This window comes from Camelina sativa, chromosome 18 (assembly GCF_030686135.1).
Source record: "Camelina sativa cultivar CO46 ecotype springtype chromosome 18, ASM3068613v1".
Classification (NCBI taxonomy): Eukaryota; Viridiplantae; Streptophyta; class Magnoliopsida; order Brassicales; family Brassicaceae; genus Camelina; species Camelina sativa.
Genome location: NC_141897.1, coordinates 4295690 through 4317097, shown reverse-complemented (window position 1 = coordinate 4317097; position 21408 = coordinate 4295690). Strand labels below are relative to the sequence as shown.

Here is a 21408-nt window from a genome sequence, read left to right as displayed (position 1 = left end):
CACAGTTTATGTTTTAAGATATGCTTTTACGAGCCATGAATTAAGGGATCAAGTTGGATGCCAGAAAAGAAAATACAACTATGGATCAAAGTGGGCCAAAGTTTGACCATATTTGATAAGGTCCGATATTATATAACTTGTCTTTTCTATCTGTTGTTGCTCCATCCATATGTATAGTCTTATTAACGTCAATGTCTTATTTTATTATTCACTTCACTCAATGATTCAATTGACAGTGAGGGAAAATAAGAAATAGTTATTATTATTTTTTCGACTGTGAGCACTATATTTAACTAAGAAATCTAAACAACAGAGATTTTCAATACGATATTGAATTATTCTGACTTCTAAGTATATATAATGGCAAAATGAAATATTTAATTATGTGTGTGACAGTTAACAACTACTTATATTTTTTAGAGATAATACTATCTATTTCTCTATTAGCACTAACTAATTAATGGATAGACCGAGTCTCTATCAACTTTGTGGAAAAGGTTGGGGAGTGTGACTTTATCTTTTAGTTACTTTTATAACCCATGAAAGAGAATCTTAATTAAGGTCCCGTTTCATTTTTCACACGAAGTTGCATCGAAAAGTTAACAGGTTATATAGACCCTCTACTTGCTAAAAAAATATATATATAAAAAATTCAGTTTTTTTCTAACATAAGAAAATAGGACTATCGTATTAATAGCTGTTAGTGATATTGTTATATTCCCTTATTCAGGAACCAAAGGAGCAGGTGTTCTCAACTCACACAAAACCAAAAAAACACATGTGATGAGACTTATTTTATAGTTCTACTTCTTGTTGTAGTGTTTTGGCTAAAAACATAAATGAACATAAGCGTTCACCCATTCAAACTGTCTCTTATTAGCTGAATTGAGGTGTATTCTTTGGTCTGATCTGATTTTCAAGCTGCTATGTATAGCAACAATTAACATATTTCAAGTAATCTATATATATGTAACGTTAATTCATCTCAAATTCTTGTTCAAAAATCATGTGTGCTATATAATCGAAAATTCCTTGAAAATCATACAAAATAAGACCAGCTAATTCATTTAATGTATAAAACCACATGTAGTAATTACGTTCACATCATCACCCTTGATCGGTGGTCTTCCTATATTAATTTTTTAGCAAGCAATATTCAGTTTTATTAATTACTTTAGGATATATATTGGATTATTGGTAATATAAAAGTCAAGAAACAAAATGGTTTTTTGTCTTGTAATTATTGTCTATAGTGATTGACCTTATGTATTGGATTGGTCACTATATGAGTAAAAACAAGAACGCCATTATCATTCACTAAATGACATATGTATACTTTTAACTCTAATCGTATCTTATTTATATGATATATATCGCCAAATTTTAATGCCATGATGAATCTATTATTTGTCTTCTTTGAAATGTCGTTTATTGATCGCAACATTGTCCATTTATACTTACTTTATACTCGTCTACATATACTCATACGACCCCTTAACTTTGAACCCTAATTCTAGACTATGAGTCAAACTCAAACCTTAAAACAAATTCGCACTAGCCTGAAATTTAATGACCGCTAGCTATAGCTATAACTAGCCGTATGATATAGTCTCTTTTTAGTTTGAGGAAGTTCTAGCGTATTTTGGAGCCATTTCGAGAAGTGGACACTCTATCTTTCCATTCAAAAATGGAACTAGAGATTCTAAAAACGCTGTTTTTTGAAATACTACCTAGTTAGCCGTATGTATTTATGTATATATGATACGTATACATACGCATTAATTTCTCTATTGCAAGCTTGGTAAATTGTATATATATATATATATATATGATTATATATGTTAGTTGAATAGGGATATCTCTGCGTTTTAACCTAATAATGCATCTGCAAAAAAGTATATATTCTTCTACTTTATTATGAACCAAGAGCATGTGGTATATCTGTAATGTACCCTCTAGATCCACATCTTGTCTTGCTTTGCAATATTATCTATTTCTTTTTATTTTCATTTAACTTCTTAGGAGATAAAATCATAAATTATAAACTATAAATGCTCACACACAAATTTAATTTAATCTTCATCATTTTTTCGAGCCAATATATACTGATTACTTATCTGTCTTGGCATCCTTTTATATATGGGAACAATACTATACATTATAAGGTCTTGAAATTTGTGGGAGAATATTCTGGTGCCACCAGAGTTCAAGAAGAAAAATCCAAAACTTAAATAATAAAAAAAGTTTACCAGTTTTAACACAAAAAGGACACTCTTAAAAACATCATTACATTATGATTAAAGTTTAATTTATACTCAAAAAGAATTGTTAATTAAGTCAGCCCACAAGCAGTCGACTTCCAAAACCTTACCTGCCTTTTGTCAGTTCTATGTCTCACCTTTATTCCTTTCTAGTTAAACGATATAAATTTCACGTCTTAGCTTAGGGCAAGACTAAACTACTTAGATTTAGTTAAATAAATTGTATTTGTTGGATGATCGATATGAATGAACAAAAAATCATGCATCAGTTGCAATATTGACCTCCTAACGGGGGGCATGCCTCAATACATTAAGTGGTGTAGTATATAAGTGTATATGTTCGTTTACATATTATCACATGTATAATAAAATTGTTTCATTAAAACCGGTACATGTTCATGTATAAAGAGAATATATCTTAAGTTAGAGATCTAGAGTTGATTATTTAACAAAAAGAAGAACAAGATAAAATACAGCTTAGGAATTGGCATGACTGTCAATAATTCAATATGTAATGATGATTAATGTAAACTAGAAGTTCAGATTGATGATATTCCAGAAGACAATGATTTACATATAGCATGAGATGTAAAAGAATTTTGCAAAGATGTGTGACCAATATATTCTTATGTTTTTCGGAAAAAATAAAACTGTACTTTAATTAATGTGTTAAATTACAAATATATATATACATATGTATATGTATATACTTTTTTCCAAAAGAAAAATACGCTTTGTCACTTGACTCACTTTCTTAAAGAAAAAGAGGTGGAAAAAAGGAGAAAAATTATCATAGAAAAAGCAAGAAAAACAAAACCATTGTAAGAAAAAAAAAGCAAGAAAAATTATACACTTATCTACCGTTTTCTCAAATCCAAAAACAAATATTCATTACAAGAAAAAATGTTAATGAAGAGATAATATAAATATATAGGTAGGCGAAATCAATCTAAGAATTATATGATCTGAAGAGTTTGATTTCAGCTAACTTCATCGTAGTAATAAAATCACTTTCGTCATAAAGAAAAGTTCGATTTTACTGTCGAGTGAATTCTTAATGAATGTCTAATGTATCTTAGGTATTTTTTGTCGTATGTTGTTGGACTATACCTAAAGAGCACGTGCATGGGTACACGTGCATCGCAGGCTTTGTTCGACAAACAAGAGATGTAACCATCACCGTAGGATCTGTTTTACTTCTTTCACATATACTGATGAATAATTTTGATTCATATGAATGACTATATCTACATATATGATACATATCTGATGGATGGGATTGATCCAGTTGCCTGTGTTTTTTTAAGTCAATACAATCCTTGCAAAGAAACTTGTGATCAAAATAGTTATAATTTCCTTACTAACACTCACTAATTAATAAACCTAAGCAATATGTCACAATAAGCATTTTTAAAAAATTTTCATTTATCGTTTTACTTTTAATGTTAATAAGTTATTTATATATAACCTTCAAAATCAGCATATATGTCTTTAGTTATTCTAACATGGAAACATTTGTACAATTCACAAATCATATAATTTTATGATTTTATTTTGATTTTTGGATAAAGTGATTGTATTTTAGTGTAACTAGATGTATATTGGTTTGTAAACATTATTCATTTTAGGTAAATTTACGAGTACAGAAAATCTTATCTTGGTAAGAAAAGAAAATAGGAACTATAAGTTAACATGAGCAAGAGCTAGGAACAAAAAGTAAGTAATTATTGGACAGAAAAAAATGGAGAAGAAAAGGCAACACAAATAACGGGATCATCATTCTTAATAGAAAAGGCAGAAATATCAAACCTTCGATGTGTCATAACGCACTACCACATCAAAATTCAAAAAAAAATTAACTAGTAGTTAGTTCATCAGTAAAAAATAAAAATAAAAAAGCCTACTCAAACGGCTAATTACATATTTATGCATCATACAACATCAATATTAATCCATATTTTTGTTTATTAAATTGATTTACTGCTTCCAAATTCGAGGCAAGCTGTTACTTTTAGTTTTTTTTTTCATGTTAAGTACCTTTGAAAATGTGGAATTCAAATATCATAACTATACAAACATTAGGAGGTATAAATGATGACATAAAACGAAGACCAAACAAACATATTGTTTAATACTATATTTTATAATTGATAGTGAAACTGCAAATACAGAGGGAGCCTATAATATTCAAGGCATGGCAATTTTTTTTGCTATGATGCTATCACTTTCAGCTTATGATTTTCCACCGCCATCCACTTTGCCATCTTAAAATAATCTGATAAAGAGGGGGAAAAATACAATTTAACCTTTTATTTTAATCAAAATGGCTGCAACAGTTTAACAGATCAAGGTAGACACCCCCACACACATTTATATATAGGAACTAATATAGAGTGGTATAGGTTAAGACGAAAGCCATATATAAGTGGAGAACCCAATATATCTTTGTCTTTGTTGTTTTTTTCCTTCTCTCATTCATAGTTAACTTGCAGGTTTCTTAGTATCACTAATCCTTTTCTTATATTACTCTTTTGTCTACTTCCCTCTCTCTCTCTCTCTCTCTCTCTCTCTCTATCTCTCTCTCTCATCTATATACGAAAACATACTTTTAATTTCTCTTCCATATAAGTCAAGAACCCAGAAGGTGACATGACGACAAGTGAAGTTCTTCAAACAATCTCTAGGGGATCAGGCTTTGCTCAGAGCTCATCAACTACTCTGGATCATGATGAATCTCTCATCAATCCACCTCTTGTTAAGAAGAAGAGAAATCTTCCTGGAAATCCTGGTAATTATTATTTTAATTTTATATAAGCTAGCTTGATCATCAACTAAAAAGAAAACCCTAGAATCTTGTTATACTTTTCACCTAATTAATTAATTTTATTTCTTGATCGTTTTGTCCTGGATCTTGACCTATATATACCAAAAGTATTATATAGCTGCACGAGTTATATATGATCATTGGATCATCAAGTTTAATTAATGTGTAGAAGACGAGGCCTTTCTTAATGAAAATGTTTCTATGATCCATATTAAGAGTTCTTTTCTTAGAAATTTTATTGGTTTCAATGAGAATATATATTTACATGTCCTTTATTATTATTTTTGCCCCACAAAGAAAAAGCAAATACATTTTTTTTGACTAAAAATACATAGGCATGATCCGATCTTAAAAAAAAAAAAGTGTTTTCTTATTTGACCTAATAACTGAAACCACACAAATGTAAATGATCCACTTAGATCCGGAAGCTGAAGTGATAGCTTTATCTCCCAAGACGTTGATGGCTACGAATCGGTTCCTATGCGAGATCTGTGGTAAAGGTTTCCAAAGAGACCAAAACTTACAGCTTCATCGACGAGGACACAATCTTCCATGGAAGTTGAAGCAGAGGACAAGTAAAGAAGTGAAGAAACGTGTCTATGTTTGCCCCGAGAAGACATGCGTACACCATCACTCCTCTAGAGCTCTAGGCGATCTCACCGGAATCAAAAAGCATTTCTGCCGGAAACATGGCGAGAAGAAGTGGAAGTGCGATAAATGTGCCAAGAGATACGCAGTCCAATCTGATTGTAAAGCTCATTCCAAGACTTGTGGTACTAGAGAGTACCGTTGCGACTGTGGCACCGTTTTCTCCAGGTACATATCTTTGTTTTCTATCAACCCCACAATTAAACCTAACTAAACTTCATGTGAACTATCTCGAAATACACATATATATGTGTGTGTTGTCTTTTGGATTGATCATATTCGAAAGCTATTCTATAGTAGCTTTAGAGCTGAGTGTCTAAATCTTTGTTTTTGTCAACATATAGTTTGATTAAGTTTTATATGTTTTTGTCATTTTCTATGTGTTTTGTTTTATCTTCTTGAAGTAGGGTAAAGTTTCTCGCTTGGGAAATGTTTTTGATAGTGTGATGATTGTGGCAAAAAGGGTATAAAATTATAATAACCATGATGAACATAGTATAACATAAGCTAGATATCATAATATGTACAAATAAAGCGAGTATATGCGTGTATGGTTCAAAATGGTAACATTACTTTTTTACTTAATATATAACGAAAAAGTGTCAACACAATATTCGATATTGACAAATCAAATAGTTTATTTTTACGGAAATTTGTACTTAGCCGTTCTACTTTTACTGCTGAACCTTAAAAAATAAATAAAAATAAGCGTTAATATAAATGTTGATTGTGGTTGAAACAGGCGTGACAGCTTCATCACTCATAGAGCTTTTTGCGATGCCTTAGCGGAAGAAACGGCTAAGATAAACGCAGCGTCTCATCTCAACGGTTTGGCCGCCGCTGGAGCCGCAGGACCTCTTAATCTCAACTATCAATATCTCATGGGAACACTAATCCCACCGCTTCAACCATTTGTCCCTCTACCGCAAACAAATCAAAACCATCATCATCAACATTTTCAGCCGCCACCTGCGTCGTCCTCATCCCTCTCCCTATGGATGGGACAAGACATGGCGCCGCCTCAACCGCAACCGCAAGACTACGACTGGGTTTTTGGAAACGCTAAGGCGGCAGCGTCTGAGTGCATTGATAACAACAATAATCACGATGAGCTCATTACACAAACCGCAAACGCAAGTTCGACCACTACTACTACTCTCTCTGTCCCTTCTTTGTTCAGCAACGACCAATCACAAAACGCAAACGTAAATGGAAACGCGAACATGTCGGCAACAGCGTTACTACAGAAAGCAGCTGAAATTGGAGCCTCTTCGACGACAACGGCGGCTACCAACGATCCTTCAACGTATCTTCATAGTTTCCCGCTTAAATCTTCCGATCAGACCACCACTTACGACACTGGCGAAAAGTTCTTTGCGTTGTTCGGATCTAACAACAACATTGGACTAATGAGTCATAGTCTTGATCAGGAGACTGAGAACGCTAGGAATGACGTTACGGTTGCGTCTGCAATGGATGAGTTACAGAACTACCCTTGGAAACGTAGAAGGGTTGATGGAGGAGGAGAAGGAGGAGGAGGCCAAACTCGGGACTTCCTTGGGGTGGGTGTACAAACATTGTGCCATCCATCGTCTATCAATGGTTGGATTTGAAACAGTTTAATAAAGTTTCTGAGGTCAATGCATAAATAACGAAAAAGAAAAGGAATCTTTTGTAATTTCCACCATTTTCTAAAGAACACATATGGTAATGGAAGTTGTTTTCTTTTATTAATTCAAGATTTTAATTAAAGCTTATGATATATGTGTAATGTCATCAGTAAATGAATGTCTTAATCTTCAAGATATATTTGACGCATCTCAGAACCAGATTGCATTAACTATATATGTAATCACTGATCTCTCGCATGAGTTCATTTGAGTCGATCTTCTTTGGTTGTTGACAAAAAATATATCAAGCGTTATGGTATACTGAACACAAACACACAAAAAACACACTTGGAACACGCCAACCAAACGCTTTAATCAATCTTATAAAAATATTTGTTTCTTACAAGACTTGAAACTAAGTTCACTCTCCTATCTATCTAACACAACACACTGTGTAGATCTAAAAGAGTATAACCCACACTCACCTTCAAAGCTTTTTGTATTTGTTTGAAGGTTTACAAATCTCACAATCTTTATCCCATGACTGCTAGCTCCTTTTGCGGCTAGCCCTCGTCACTTTATAACCGCACAAACGATCTCTAACCTAGATCTTTGTGTATCCTAACTAAAAAGAAATATTCCTTATCCCTAATATCTTCCCTTATCTCTTCTTATCAAATATACTCTCAATATCTTCGAGTATATCTTGATCTCTTCTTCCTTCCTTCTCACGTATCTTGTCATCGTGTCCACAATATTTCTCCACGTCAGCACGTCATGCCCCGTCAGCATATTAGCCCTCTGAGACACTTCACAGCTACTTGTTACCTTCAGAGCTCTATTGCACTTTCAATCTCCCCCTTTTTGACTGAACTTGACAAACGAGCATCCATCGCATTTAACCTGTCAAAACATAAACAACCATCAACCATCACAACTCGCAAAAGCAACAGAAAGTGAAAAGATCAACGAGTAAGCATTATGACCAGTCAAATTATCCGACAAGCCAAAACAAGTCTCAAGGCCCAGAAAACAATAACCAAAAACAACACGGAGCAGAACAACAAAACATCCAAAAACCAAAAACATAACAGCTCCCCCACCACTCAAACTCCCCCTCAAGCATCTGAATCAAACTCATCTCCCCCTGCTTTTTTGGCACAATTTAGTCAAAAATATCAATAGACACAAGGAAGTATACTCAGAGATGTGACAACTTACCAGCGTCCAAGGCATCTTGCAGAATTTGAATGGCCAACCGGATGGCTTTGCGCTCTGTAGACGATCCAGCCCGAAGATTAGACTCCGTAGGACGTGCAGCAGTCTTCTTACCCTTGGTCTTCTTCGTGTCTTGCGACTTAAGACATGGAACAGGTCGCTGAGATTCCAAGAGCTGATAGATGAGGCTGGGAAACGGTAGACGGAACCCTAACTGAGCTTGCAATCCCAACTATGATCTGATCATATACCATCCTCCCAAAGTAGAACGGAATCTAATGCATGATCATGTAGATCACCATTGCTCTGTTCGTTGAGATATAACTGGTGTTCACCGTGGGAGACCAGTTGCTGCAACAGATTTTATGCAGATCCTTGATGATTGGGTTCTTAATGGTTGTTGCCACCAGCTGCTTGCAGGATTTGACTTCTCCATCTGACAGAAATAGTGCAAGATCCTCCTCCAAAATGGCAGTCGTCTGCTGTCTATGCTCAAAAACATCAACGGATTGAAGACCGAACAGAGCGTTGATACGTCTAGGCGAGAACTCATACACACAGTCCCAAACAAGAACATCAACCGACTCGCCCTCAACCTTAACCGTGGGAAGATTGGCCCATAATTCATAGACAGCCTCTGAATCATAGGTTACTACTTGAGTAACAGTTTTCAACAGCCCATCCCTAGCAATCAACTCATTAGTCTGATCATCAACCCCTAGAGAGAAACAGACCTCTGGAGCAAGGTTCTTTGAAGCAAAGAAACCATACCTATGCGACGCCTCAAAAGACTCGAATCGCTTGGGATCAAAATCTCTTGAACTCGCGCCTCGAGAGGTTGCCGCAGCCTTCTCTTTGACAGTGTGAGGACGTTTGGACTCCCGGTTATCAGGCTCAGCAGAGGTTTGTCGCTTGCGCAGCCGGGATGAGATTCCCTGATTCGACAGAGTAGGCACAGGAACATCACCGGTCAGATCAATCACCGGAAAATGAGATCTTGTCCTTCTTGGTAGAGAAGACGAAGAGTCGCATGTGTCGTGATCCGCTTCGACAGAAACTGGCATGGGTGAGGGATTCTCCGGCACCGGAGGTGCTGTAGTTGATTCATCGCGGGGTTCGTAGATGACCATCGCCGTTGTAGGATCAATCAGAACATAGGGAGACGATGGAGGTAGAGCTGACGGAGGGGTGTGAAGCTCCTCATCCGAGCTAGAATCATAGTGAAAACCGCTAAACACAGATTTCATGGTGATCAAGAGTTAGAGAGCAAAATCAGAGGAGAGAAAAGATTAGTAGCTTAATCGACAAAGATCTGAAATCGCAAGGATGAGAAAAACTCAACCCTAGCCTCTCCTTTTATACATTCTCGTGAAAATCATTGGACTGTAAATCCTCGGCCCATCAACCATCTCAACCCAGAAAACACTCAATGAATCTGTTATGGTACATCAAATCTTTTTTCCTTATTAATCTCAAATGTATTAATCACAAGATCCTAATAAATCACATACTTCACCCCTTTAAGGGAAAATGAATCTGATCATGAAGCAAAACATAGGATAAACACATCCACTACCGATGAACATGAAAACATCCAGATCGAGAATAAACGCATGTGAGCATAACCAAGTTTTTTTTTTAAATTTTTTTTTTTTATTAACAAAAACAGATCACAGTACTAACCATACCTTTGCTGTGTCAACCACTTGGAACATTTACCATGAGCTATCATAACCTTTTGAATTGTGGAAGATCAGAGACTTGATGCATGTGGGTAGTCTTTCACACTGCCATGCCTTTAGTCTGCAATCTAATCCAACATGTTAAGGCAGCTGGAGATTCTCTCTTTGAAGAGCACTATATATATATATATATATTATATATATATGTGCCTCAGCCTTCTGTTAGTTGTTTCACCGACATGAACATCAGTGACATCATATGATATTGTCAATCACTGATATCAGACTTATCACCCAATCAGAGTTTTCCTCTTGAGGGTGTATGTGTGTGTCTCTTTACAGCTCTTTGACCTTCTTAAAACATGACAACATTTGACAGGATGGATAGACCGGCATGACAAGTAGCTATTTCCCACAATTTCTTTCAGAGTGCTGATCTTCTATATATTCTAGGATTTCCATGATCTGTCCTAGCACCCGTTCTTGTCTCTGACTTATGCAAAACAGGTTAGTATTCACACACACCAATGGACTTTCTCAGATTTACAAATCTGTTGAAGTCTAGAGGCTTGGTAAACAAGTCAGCTAACTGCAAATCAGTACTCACATGGTCAATCTCGATCAGTTTCGCCTCAACTAATTCACAAACAAAGTGGTGTCTAATATAAATATGTTTGGTTCGTGAATGCTGAACAGGATTCTTTGAAATATTTATTGCACTCAGATTATCACAATGAATTAAAAGAGTATCAGAATCCATACCATAATCAGAAGCCATTTGCCGCATCCAAAGGAGTTGTGTGCAACAGCTTCCTAATGCAATATACTCAGCCTTAGCAGTTGATAGAGAAACACTATTTTGTTTCTTGTTGTGCCATGATATCAGGTTGTTGCCCATGAAGAAACATCCTCCACTTGTGTTGCGACGATCATCCACAGAACCTACCCAATCAGCATCACAATATCTACTCAAACAGGTGTTGGTATCCTTGGTATAATAGATACCAAAGTCCAATGTCCCTTTGATGTACTTGATGATCTTCTTTACAGCCAGTAAATGTGACATCTTGGGCTTGGCTTGATAGCGTGCACAGATCCGTACTGACAGACATATGTCTGGCCGACTAGCAGTCAAATACAGTAGACTTCCAATCATTCATCTGTATAGTCTCTCATCTACATCCTCCCCATCTTCTTCCTTGGAGAGTTTCTCGTTTGCGCCCATTGGAATCTTTGCTTCTTTACTCTTATCCAAACCAAAACGTTGTACAAGCTCCTTAGCATAGGTACTTTGAGATACAAAGATCCCATCAGCCGATTGTTCAACTTGCAATCCCAAAAAGTACCTTAGCTCTCCCACCATACTAATCTCAAACTCCTGAGACATGCTTTCCACAAACTGTTTTACAAGAGGCTAACAAGTGGAACAAAAAACAATGTCATCCACATAGATCTGTACGAACATCAGATCATTGTTGTTGTTGAGAACAAACAACATTTTGTCAACACTCCCTCGACTGTATCCCTATTCCATCAGAAACGTAGTCAACTTCTCATACCATGCTCGTGGTGCCTGCTTTAGACCATACAGGGCTTTCTTCAGTCGATAAACATGCTCAGGATGCTGCGAGTTCTCAAAGCCCTTTGTTTGCTCAACATATACCTCCTCTTGCAGTATTCCATTTAGAAAGACACTTTTAACATCCATCTGATGCAAAGTGAACTTAAGAGCAAATGTCATACCAAACATAAACCTGATTGACTCCAACCTTGCCACCGAAGCAAATGTTTCATCAAAATCAATTCCCTCAATTTGAGAATAACCTTGAGGTACCAACCTTGCTTTATTCCTTACAATGCAACCACTAGCATCACTCTTATTCTTGAATATCCACTTTGTTCCTACGACGTTGACGTCAGCAGGACGCTGAGTGAGTTCCCAAACATCACTCCGTTTAAATTGTTCCAACTCATCTTGCATAGCAGCAACCCAGAACTCATCACGAAGCGCCTCCTTGTGATTCTTGGGCTCAATAGAAGAAACAAAGCATGCAAATTGCACTACGTCAGAATCTTGAGAGACAAACTCTGGAACGACAGCCTTTTGTTTCTTCCCAACCAGCTGAGAAAAATCAATCTGCTTCCCTCTGGTAACTCTACCCCCTAAATCGCACCTATAACATCAGTAGAGGAGTGATTCCTATGAACCTGAAGAGTCACAAGAACTGAAACAGGTGATGATACAGGCCTGTCAGAGACAACATGACTGGCAGCTTGTGGCACAGACTTCTCAGCATCAGTTACCAGGTCCGTGTCAGAGACAATAGGCACCAGTGCAACTCGTAGGAATGAGGTGTCGTCAAACACTACATTGACAGTCTCCTGAACAGATCGCAGACGTTTGTTGTAGACACGAAAGGCAGTGCTATGTCCATAATAACCTAGAAAAATGCCTTCATCACTCTTGGAATCAAACTTACCCAACTGATCCTTATCATTCAGAATATAGCAGAGACATCCAAACACATGGAAATAGTGCACAGTTGGAGACTTCCCTTTCCAAAGCTCATAGGGAGTCTTACTGGTCCCCGGGCAAACATGCACACGATTGATGATGTAACAGGCTGTGTTCACAGCTTCATCCCAGAAACGATGAGGCACCTGATTTCCATGCAGCATAGCTCGTGCCATCTCTTGCAGCGTTCTGTTCTTACGTTCAACAACACCATTCTGTTCCGGTGTTCTTGGTGCAGAGTACTGATGAGTAATGCCTTGATGCCCACAGAATTGCTCAAACTTGTCGTTTTGAAACTCACCACCATGATCGCTTCGAATGGTTTCGATTGAGCACTTCTCACTTTTAATCTGCAAGACAAGAATACGAAAACACTCAAAATTATCAGATTTATCACGAAGAAACCTTACCCAGGTGTAGCGAGTGTAGTCATCCACCATCACAAAGATGAATCGTCGACCAGATATACTCTGAACTTGTATAGGCCCCATCAGATCCATGTGAACCAACTGTAGAGCATGACTTGAGCGAATGTCTGTTATAGACCCATGAGATGCTTTGATCTGCTTGTCCTTGTTGCATGGACCACATACAAAGTGTGGGTCACCCTTCAGCTTTGGCAGTCCGCGAACAACTTCTTGGTTTGCCAATTTCAACATTGTGCAAACATTCAAATGACTAAGTTTCTGATGCCACAACTCTGTGTCTAACTCCGCAGTGGCATTAAAGCATTGCATTTCAGATTTTCACATATAGCAATTATTCCCAGATCGTCTTCCTCTGAGTTTGACAGACCCTTGTCGATCAACGGCTTTGCAGTCCTTCTTGGTAAAAGTAACATCCAACCCTTCATCACACAATTGACTGACAATGATCAGATTGGCCTTCAAACCATTCACCAAGAACACATCCTTCAGATGTGGTTGAGTGTCACCACTAGTTGCACCCTTTCCTCGGATTGTGCCCTTTCCTTCATCTCCGAATGTGACTCTTCCACCAGCAACGTCTTCTATATGAGACAAATTGTCAAGAGCACCTATCATATGTCTGGAGCATCCGCTGTCAAAATACCATTTAGCCTGATTAACCTCAGTTCTATCTGCTGTGTACGCAACATGACAATAGAGATCATCTTTCCTGACATACCCTTGACTAACTCTTCTAACAGTTGGATAGAAACCACCATTCTGCACTAGATTTGTCACACGATTCTGAAACTTGAAGCATTGGGCCTTATAGTGATTTAGATGACCACAATACCAGCATCCTCTTCTCCTGCTGAGACCAACAGGTCACTGAGCAGGCTGTTGATAGCTATGTGAACCATAAGGCTGTATCCCAGGCACCTCATGCTGCATAATCATCTGCCTGGGATGCAGGTTCACCTTAGGGAACTGATTACGTTGACCGTTTGATGCAACAGGTTGTTCTTTGAGTTTCGGCTCAGAGTTCTGCCCTTTAACAAATTGCGTGGACTTGTCAGAGTTGATTCCTTGATACCCCAAACCCCACTTTGCAGTGCTTGATTGTCCAGTACTGAGCAAGATGTCCATATCTTTAGTTCCTTTACTCAGCATCCTAATGTTCTTCAGTTGTTCCTCCAATTGCTTCTCAAGACGCAGAGACTTGGCTTTTTCTTCACTTAGTTCCTTAGACAGCATTGCAATGTTCATCTGAAGCGTATCTCTCTCGACAGACAGCTCACTGTTATCTTGTGTCTTTTGCACAATAGTCTGAATAAGAAGCCCTATCTGATCTTCCATTGACAAGTCAACCTCCTCTCCATCTGAGTCAGACTCAATCTTCTTGTCAAAGTCTTCTTTTAACAACAGAGCTTCGTCTCCTTCATCTTCTTCGATGACTCCCAGCAGAGCCACAAAGTTGTTCAGAATTTCACCTTTGTTATCTTCTTCATCAGAATCACTCTCACTCCATGTGATGTAGGACTTCTGCTTATTTCCTTGTGAGGGGTAATCGGTCTTGGTATGACCAAAACCCTTGCATCCATAACATTGTAGGGAGTGCTTTCGTTTGTTGTTTGGACACTCAGCCTTGTAATGCCCATACCCTTCACACTCAGCACACTGACTTATCACTCTTCCTGATCCCCTTGTCAGAATCAGCACTTGTGAGTGACGTAGTTCCCTTTCGCTGACCTCTTTCCATCTTGCGAAAATACTTCTTAACCAACAGACCAACCTTCTCTTCGTCTTCAAGCTTCTGAGATTCAACAAGCTCTTGAGAAATACCACTCAACCGACTACTATAATCTGCCACAGATTTGGTTTCAGTCATCTGCAGGTTCTCAAAGTCAGATGCAAGATTGTCCAGCCTCGTGCGCCTAACTGGACAAGTGCCTTCAAAAGTGACGACCAGAATGTCCCACACCTCTTTAGCTGACACACAACCTTGAACTTGGTTGAAGATATTTCTTGGCAGAGATTTGAAGATGACAGACAACGCCTGCGAATTGTGCTTGGCCTCAGCCTTTTCTTCAGCTGTCCACTTCTTTCTGTGTTTTTGCACCAGTTCACCATCTTCATTCTTCTCAGTTGGATGAGACCAGCCGTCCTCCACTGCAAACCAAGCTTCCATGTCAATACTTGAGATGACCTGCTGGATCGAGACTTTATAGTAACCGAAGCATTCTGGGTCCAGTTTCAATGGCCCTTGTAACTCAACAACCTCCACTGATTTCTCCATACCCTAGTCGGAAGATCTCACCTGTTGAAAAAGATATCAGAAATTTTTTTTTATCAGGTGTCTGCTCTGATACCAATTGTTACGGTATAGAGAACACAAACACACAAAAAACACACTTGGAACGCGCCAAGCAAACGCTTTAATCAATCTTATAAAAAACCTCGTTTCTTACAAGACTTGAAACTAAGCTCACTTTCCTATCTATCTAACACAGCACCCTGTGTAGATCTAAAAGAGTATAACCCACACTCACCTTCAAAGCTTTTTGTATTTGTTTGAAGGTTTACAAATCTCACAATCTTTGTCCCACGAGTGCTAGCTCCTTTTGCGGCTAGCCCTCGTCACTTTATAACCCCACAAACGATCTCTAACCTAGATCTTTGTGTATCGGGAAATATTCCTTATCCCTAAGAAAATATCTTTCCTTATCTTTTATTATCAAATATACTCTCAATATCTTCGAGTATATTTTGATCTCTTCTTCCTTCCTTTTCACGTATCTTGTCATTGTGTCCACAATATTTCTCCACGGCAGCACGTCATGCACCGTCAGCATATCAGCCTTCTAAGACACTTCACAACTACTTGTTACCTTCATAGCTTTGTTGCACTTTCAACAAGGCGTTTAGAAATTAAAATAATACTGTATTTATTTAATTAATTATTACTATTTTCTAAAAAATTATCAAAAGGTTTAATTGATATTTTAACTTTTACCAATAGTTAAGCTTTTTAAAGTTTTCGTATTCAAAACCCCCTCCCTCCCTTAATATTGTTTTGTTTATGCTTCACTCATCTCTATTATATTCATCTTCTAATTTCACTATTTATTCAATTGGGGTGGGTAATGCTATGTATGGTGTTAAAACTCTTTTCCATGGGATGCATGGTCTATAGTTGAAATCATTTAAATGGGAAGTTTAAAAGGCTAAGGATTTATAATGAAAGTTTGAACATCGTCATTTAACCCAAAATACATAAAGTTGAATAAGTTGTATATATTATCGATTAGTGGATTGATTCACGTATATATTGGGTCAAGGAATAAAGTCATTCAATGAAATAATCTGGTTTTATAGGCATATTCGGTGCAGAAGATAAAGTGAAGATCCATGCATATTCTCCATTAAAGAGTAAGAAAGGTCTTTTCTTCTTGTATGCAAAGAATATACAAAAACAAAAGGCATATATAGAGTGGAGAAGTGGTGGCTGTGGGGACAATGAAAGGTGGAGACTTTTGGAGCTCAATTATTTATATCCTAACCCTAACTCGAAGGCAAAATTTTGCATACTTTATAGTGGAGGAAAAGAATAGGAAAGGAGAAAAAGCTTGATATTCCTAGCTTAGCTTTTTCCACCTTTTATCTTATCTCCCTTTTGCTCTCATGAAGAAAATTTGTTTCAGTCATACCTACATTACATGTTATAATTATGTAAAGATAACTCGATAAGTTTACCCCAAAAAGAAGAAGATAATTAGAAAAAAAAAAAAATTTAAATACACTTTTAATGTCTTTGAAATTTATCGACAATAGGAAGCTTGATCGATGAAATTAGAAAAATTAGGAAAGCTTTTTATGTTATATATACATACATATATATATATATATATATATTAGTTGTCAACACGATATATTATATTATTTTCTATCGTGTATGCATTATTTAAGAGAAAATGTATAATATGTACAAGATGTAGTTTTGAAAATAATAATAATGAAAATTCTGATTGTTTTAATGACAATAAGAAGTTACTCACAAGGCTAAAGTTCTATACATGATAATTAAAGTATCCTACTCTCAGTCATAAATCATAGGTCACAACTATGCTATTGTCTCGATAACCTTTACTAAGCTGCTTCTAACCATAATCATCATTTTTTTTTTTTTTCAAAAATCAGCGTCATTTTTATACAATTAATCATGTAATTTTGCTTGTCACCTGTAATATCACACATATTTTTCACCAGACTCAGTAATTTTCGAAGTCACACCAACCTACTTTTACTTAGCAAATATGACAGTTTATGCCTAGGCAGCCAGCAGCTTGGCCAATTTGTGCTTCAATATCCTCAACATCTACAAGAGCATAGGTCAGATTTTGTGTTATCAGCCTTACTGAAACGACCTGACCCATTTTTTTTTAAATAATAAATAATAATAATAAACTATAACTAGTGGTCCTCATACCAACTAGCCACCTAACCACAATCACAACCAACCGCGGAATAACAAATACCAATATCAAATAATAATCAATAACCAGTATCCAAAAACATAACCATTCCAATAACAAACAACAGGAATCAAGGAACCAACAACCTAGCAAGTTCTAAAGACCCAACTCTAGCAACCTAATAATGCCAGACAACATCCAATCGAGTCCCTAGAACATCCTCCTCTTCATTGCCTGGATTCCACGATCACATTTTGCCATTACCTGCAACACAAACACAAATTGAGATGCCTGAGTATTTGATAAACACTCAGTGAGGCAATCCTCTCATCTACTGGGCTATACACACAAGCAATAATATCTCTCATGCCACAAACAACAACAATAAAACAACCCAAGACCATGCACAAGCGACCCATTGGTGTCGATCGACGCTCGCCAAGTACCTGAGTCGTCCTCGCATTGGTGTCGACCGACAGCACTGCCGAGCAGTGATTCCCTTCGAACAGAACCTCCGAATCTCGCCTCCAAACTTCTCCTTTTCGTCCCACACGATCCCAGGAACGAATCCAAGCCTCACGAGTTACGAAAAACTCACAAACAACCAAACAACACACAATATCACAGAAACAGAGATCTTAGCTTAGATAAGCCATGGTCATGCACTCACCTTAGCCAAACAACAAGATCTAAGCCCAAACGACGAAGCTACCACCATAAACAACCTTCCCACCACGTCCCTAGCCTTGGATCCACACTCTCCAGGAAGAAACTATCTCACAGATCAAAGGAAACTCCCAAAAACCTCAAGAACAGGCTATGGAACATTCTTTTCTTCTTTTCTCTCTAAAACTCACAGAAACGGCTAAAGGGACGAAGGAAGTCGAGTTTTTGCTTATAAACTCGAGTTTAGGGCTTTCCCTAAACCAACCACGCATACTGGACGATTAAAATCGAACCAATCAAACCGTCTAAGAACGGTGTCGACCGACACCACAAGTGGTGTCGATCGACACCCTAACCAAAATACCAAAAAAATGGTTTGCGGGTGTTACAATTCTCCTCCACCAACATAGATTCGTCCTCAAATCTCGAACAACCGTCAGTCAAGGACTCCCGTGCTACCGTCTCCACGGCCCGCACTCCTATCTACGAAAGCTCACCTCTAGGCGATAAACTCACGTTCCAGGCGTTATTTGCTCTCGAATTTTGGACTTTCCTTTACTCACAGGCCTAAACCTTGAGTTTTTATTGGCTCCTCATCAGGCCGAAGCCTGAATGCCATAATATTGGCTCCTCATTGGGCCTAAGCCCGCATGCCATAATATATATAAGGAAATCCAATATTAGTCTCTCGGGTTGCCACCCTACATCGCACCCCCGGATCGTCATCCGAAGTCGATATACCAACCACACTCCCAAGCCACAAAGTTTTAAAATATGGCGGTACTAGGAGAACAGAAGTCCCCCAAGAGTCGCGAGCAAACAATTCTGAACACGTCTGAGTCCTATCCCTATCCAGGTTTCCTTCCTGTGGCTCGCGTAAGACAACACAATGTCCTACCAACCACATATCCCCTCACTGGAATAGCTCATGACCACACAAGGATCATCTCACTGTCCCACGTACCGCCACAAAGGCCAAACAAATGTCCTAAACGAGACCGCCACAAAGGCCAAACAAATGTACTAAACATGACTGCCACAAAGCCAAACAAATATCCTAAACAGGACCGCCATAAAGGCCAAACAAATGTCCTAAACAGGACCGCCACCAAGGCCACTCGTCCCGAAGGACCGTCACAAAGACCATCTGTCCCGAAGGATCGTTACAAAGACCATCTATCCTGAAAGACCGTCACAAAGACCATCTATCCCGAAGGACCATCACAAAGATCATCTGTCCCGAATGACCGTCACAAAGACCATCTGTCCCGAAGGACCGTCACAAAGACCATCTGTCCCGAAGGACCGCCTAAAAAGGCACTCTGGCTAAACAGCCCGCCACAAAGGCCGCACAATGGGCTAAACAGCCCGCCACAAAGGCCACACAATTGGCTAAACAGCCCGCCACAAAGGCCACACAATGGCTAAACAGCCCGCCACAAAGGCCACACAATGTCTCAAAAGACCGCCACACACAGGCACAATGACTCAAAAGTCTGCCACGAAGGCATCACTAGCCCCTTCGAGGCTCACAACCACTAAAAATGGACAATTCTAACTCCCATTAAACTTTCCATTTTTAGAAATTTCCACTTTTGGAAACCTTCCCTCAACACCATCATAGTCCCAAAGGACTCTCATAAAAGGAATCTTCTTCTTATGAAGTTCATTGATCCTCCTCCCGAGAACCCTCACTGGACTCGCCTCAAAAATCATGTTAGGCTGAATATACTCAGGAATCATAGCCAACAACTGATCATCCTCACGGAGACACTTTCGCAACATAGACACATGGAAAACCTTATGGAATGCTCGAATAACCTCAGGTAACTCCAGTCTATATGCCACTGTTCCAACCCGCTAATCACTCTGAACGGACCCATATACCTCAGACTCAACTTAGTCTCAGTCAATGACCTGTTCGGACCCCACAACATGGCCATCTTGAGGTACACTCTACCTCCCACCTAAAACTTAAGATCTCTCCTCCTCCTATCGGCATAACTCCTCTGCTGATCCTGAGTTTCCTTCATGTTCAGCTTGAGAACCCGAATCTTCTCTGAGGTCTCCTGAACAAAATCTACTACGTACATGCTCCTCTCCCACACCTGAGTCTAGCATAACGGTGTACGACACAACCTCCCATACAAAGCCTCATAAGGAGCCATGCCAATACTCGCCTGGTAACTGCTGTTGTAAGCAAACTCTACCGAGCTCAAGTGATCTGCCCAATGGCCACCCCAATCCAACACACACATCCTCAACAAATCCTCCGACGTCTGGATCGTCCTCTTTGACTTTCCATCTGTTTGGGGATGATAAGTTGTACTCATATGCACCTTAGTGCCCATCTCTGCCTGGAATGCCCTCCAGAACACCGAAGTGAACTTGGAATCCCTATCAGACACAATGCTCGCTGGCACCCCATGCAACCTGACTATATCCTTCACATACTTCTTAGCCAAGACCATTGCTCCATCAGTCTTCTTAATGGCCAGAAAATGTGTCGACTTAGTCAACTAGTCCACAATGACCCATATAGCATCAAACGTCCTGGACACTGGCAAACCTACCACGAAGTCCATAGTAATCATATCCCACTTCCACTCTGGAATGGGAAGACTCTTCAGCAAACCACCTGGTACCTGATGCTCAGCCTTCACTAGTTGACACACATCGCACCTCGCAACCCAACTAACAACGTCCTTCTTCATCCCGACCCAGTGATAGTACCTCTTGAGATCAAGGTACATCTTAGTCGCTCCTGGATGAATAGAGAACATGCTCGCATGAGCCTCTCTCAGGATCTCCTGCCTCAACTCCTCATCCTTAGGCACACAAATCCGCCCATGCACCAGAATAGTACCACTAGCCGAAACCTGATACTCTGAATCCACATCCTTTGAGGCATTCACCAGTCCCAAATCCTTCTCTTGAGCCAACCGCACTCTGCTCAACAAATCTGCTCTATCAGCTGCAACCAAACGCAACGGCTTCTGAGAAACCGTACACAAGCTCAACGCACTGATCTCCCCTACCAGAGACTCCATATTTTGCTCCTGAGCCGAAGCTGCCCGCTTCCGACTCAAAGCATCTGCAACCAAG

At 38.7% G+C, this 21408-nt stretch overlaps 2 protein-coding genes and 1 pseudogene across 2 annotated transcripts; 1 reads left to right on the top strand and 2 right to left on the bottom strand.

Moving 5' to 3' along the window:
* Positions 1–4655: 4655 nt before the first annotated feature.
* On the top strand, positions 4656–7540 carry LOC104760527 (zinc finger protein NUTCRACKER). The gene is made up of 3 exons (XM_010483470.2): positions 4656–5049; positions 5505–5901; positions 6476–7540. The coding sequence occupies exons 1-3, from the start codon at positions 4911–4913 to the stop codon at positions 7344–7346; spliced, it is 1407 nt and encodes a 468-aa protein (XP_010481772.1). The 5' UTR covers positions 4656–4910; the 3' UTR covers positions 7347–7540.
* Positions 7541–10751: 3211 nt separating this feature from the next.
* LOC147921508 (secreted RxLR effector protein 161 pseudogene) lies at positions 10752–11399 on the bottom strand (annotated as a pseudogene).
* A 2105-nt stretch (positions 11400–13504) lies between these two features.
* Positions 13505–15461, bottom strand: LOC109130466 (uncharacterized). The gene is made up of 3 exons (XM_087497712.1): positions 14915–15461; positions 14105–14826; positions 13505–13990 (listed from the first exon to the last, which is right to left on the bottom strand). Exons 1-3 carry the CDS (start codon positions 15459–15461, stop codon positions 13505–13507), a joined length of 1755 nt encoding a protein of 584 aa, XP_087353838.1.
* Between the last annotated feature and the right edge of the window lie 5947 nt (positions 15462–21408).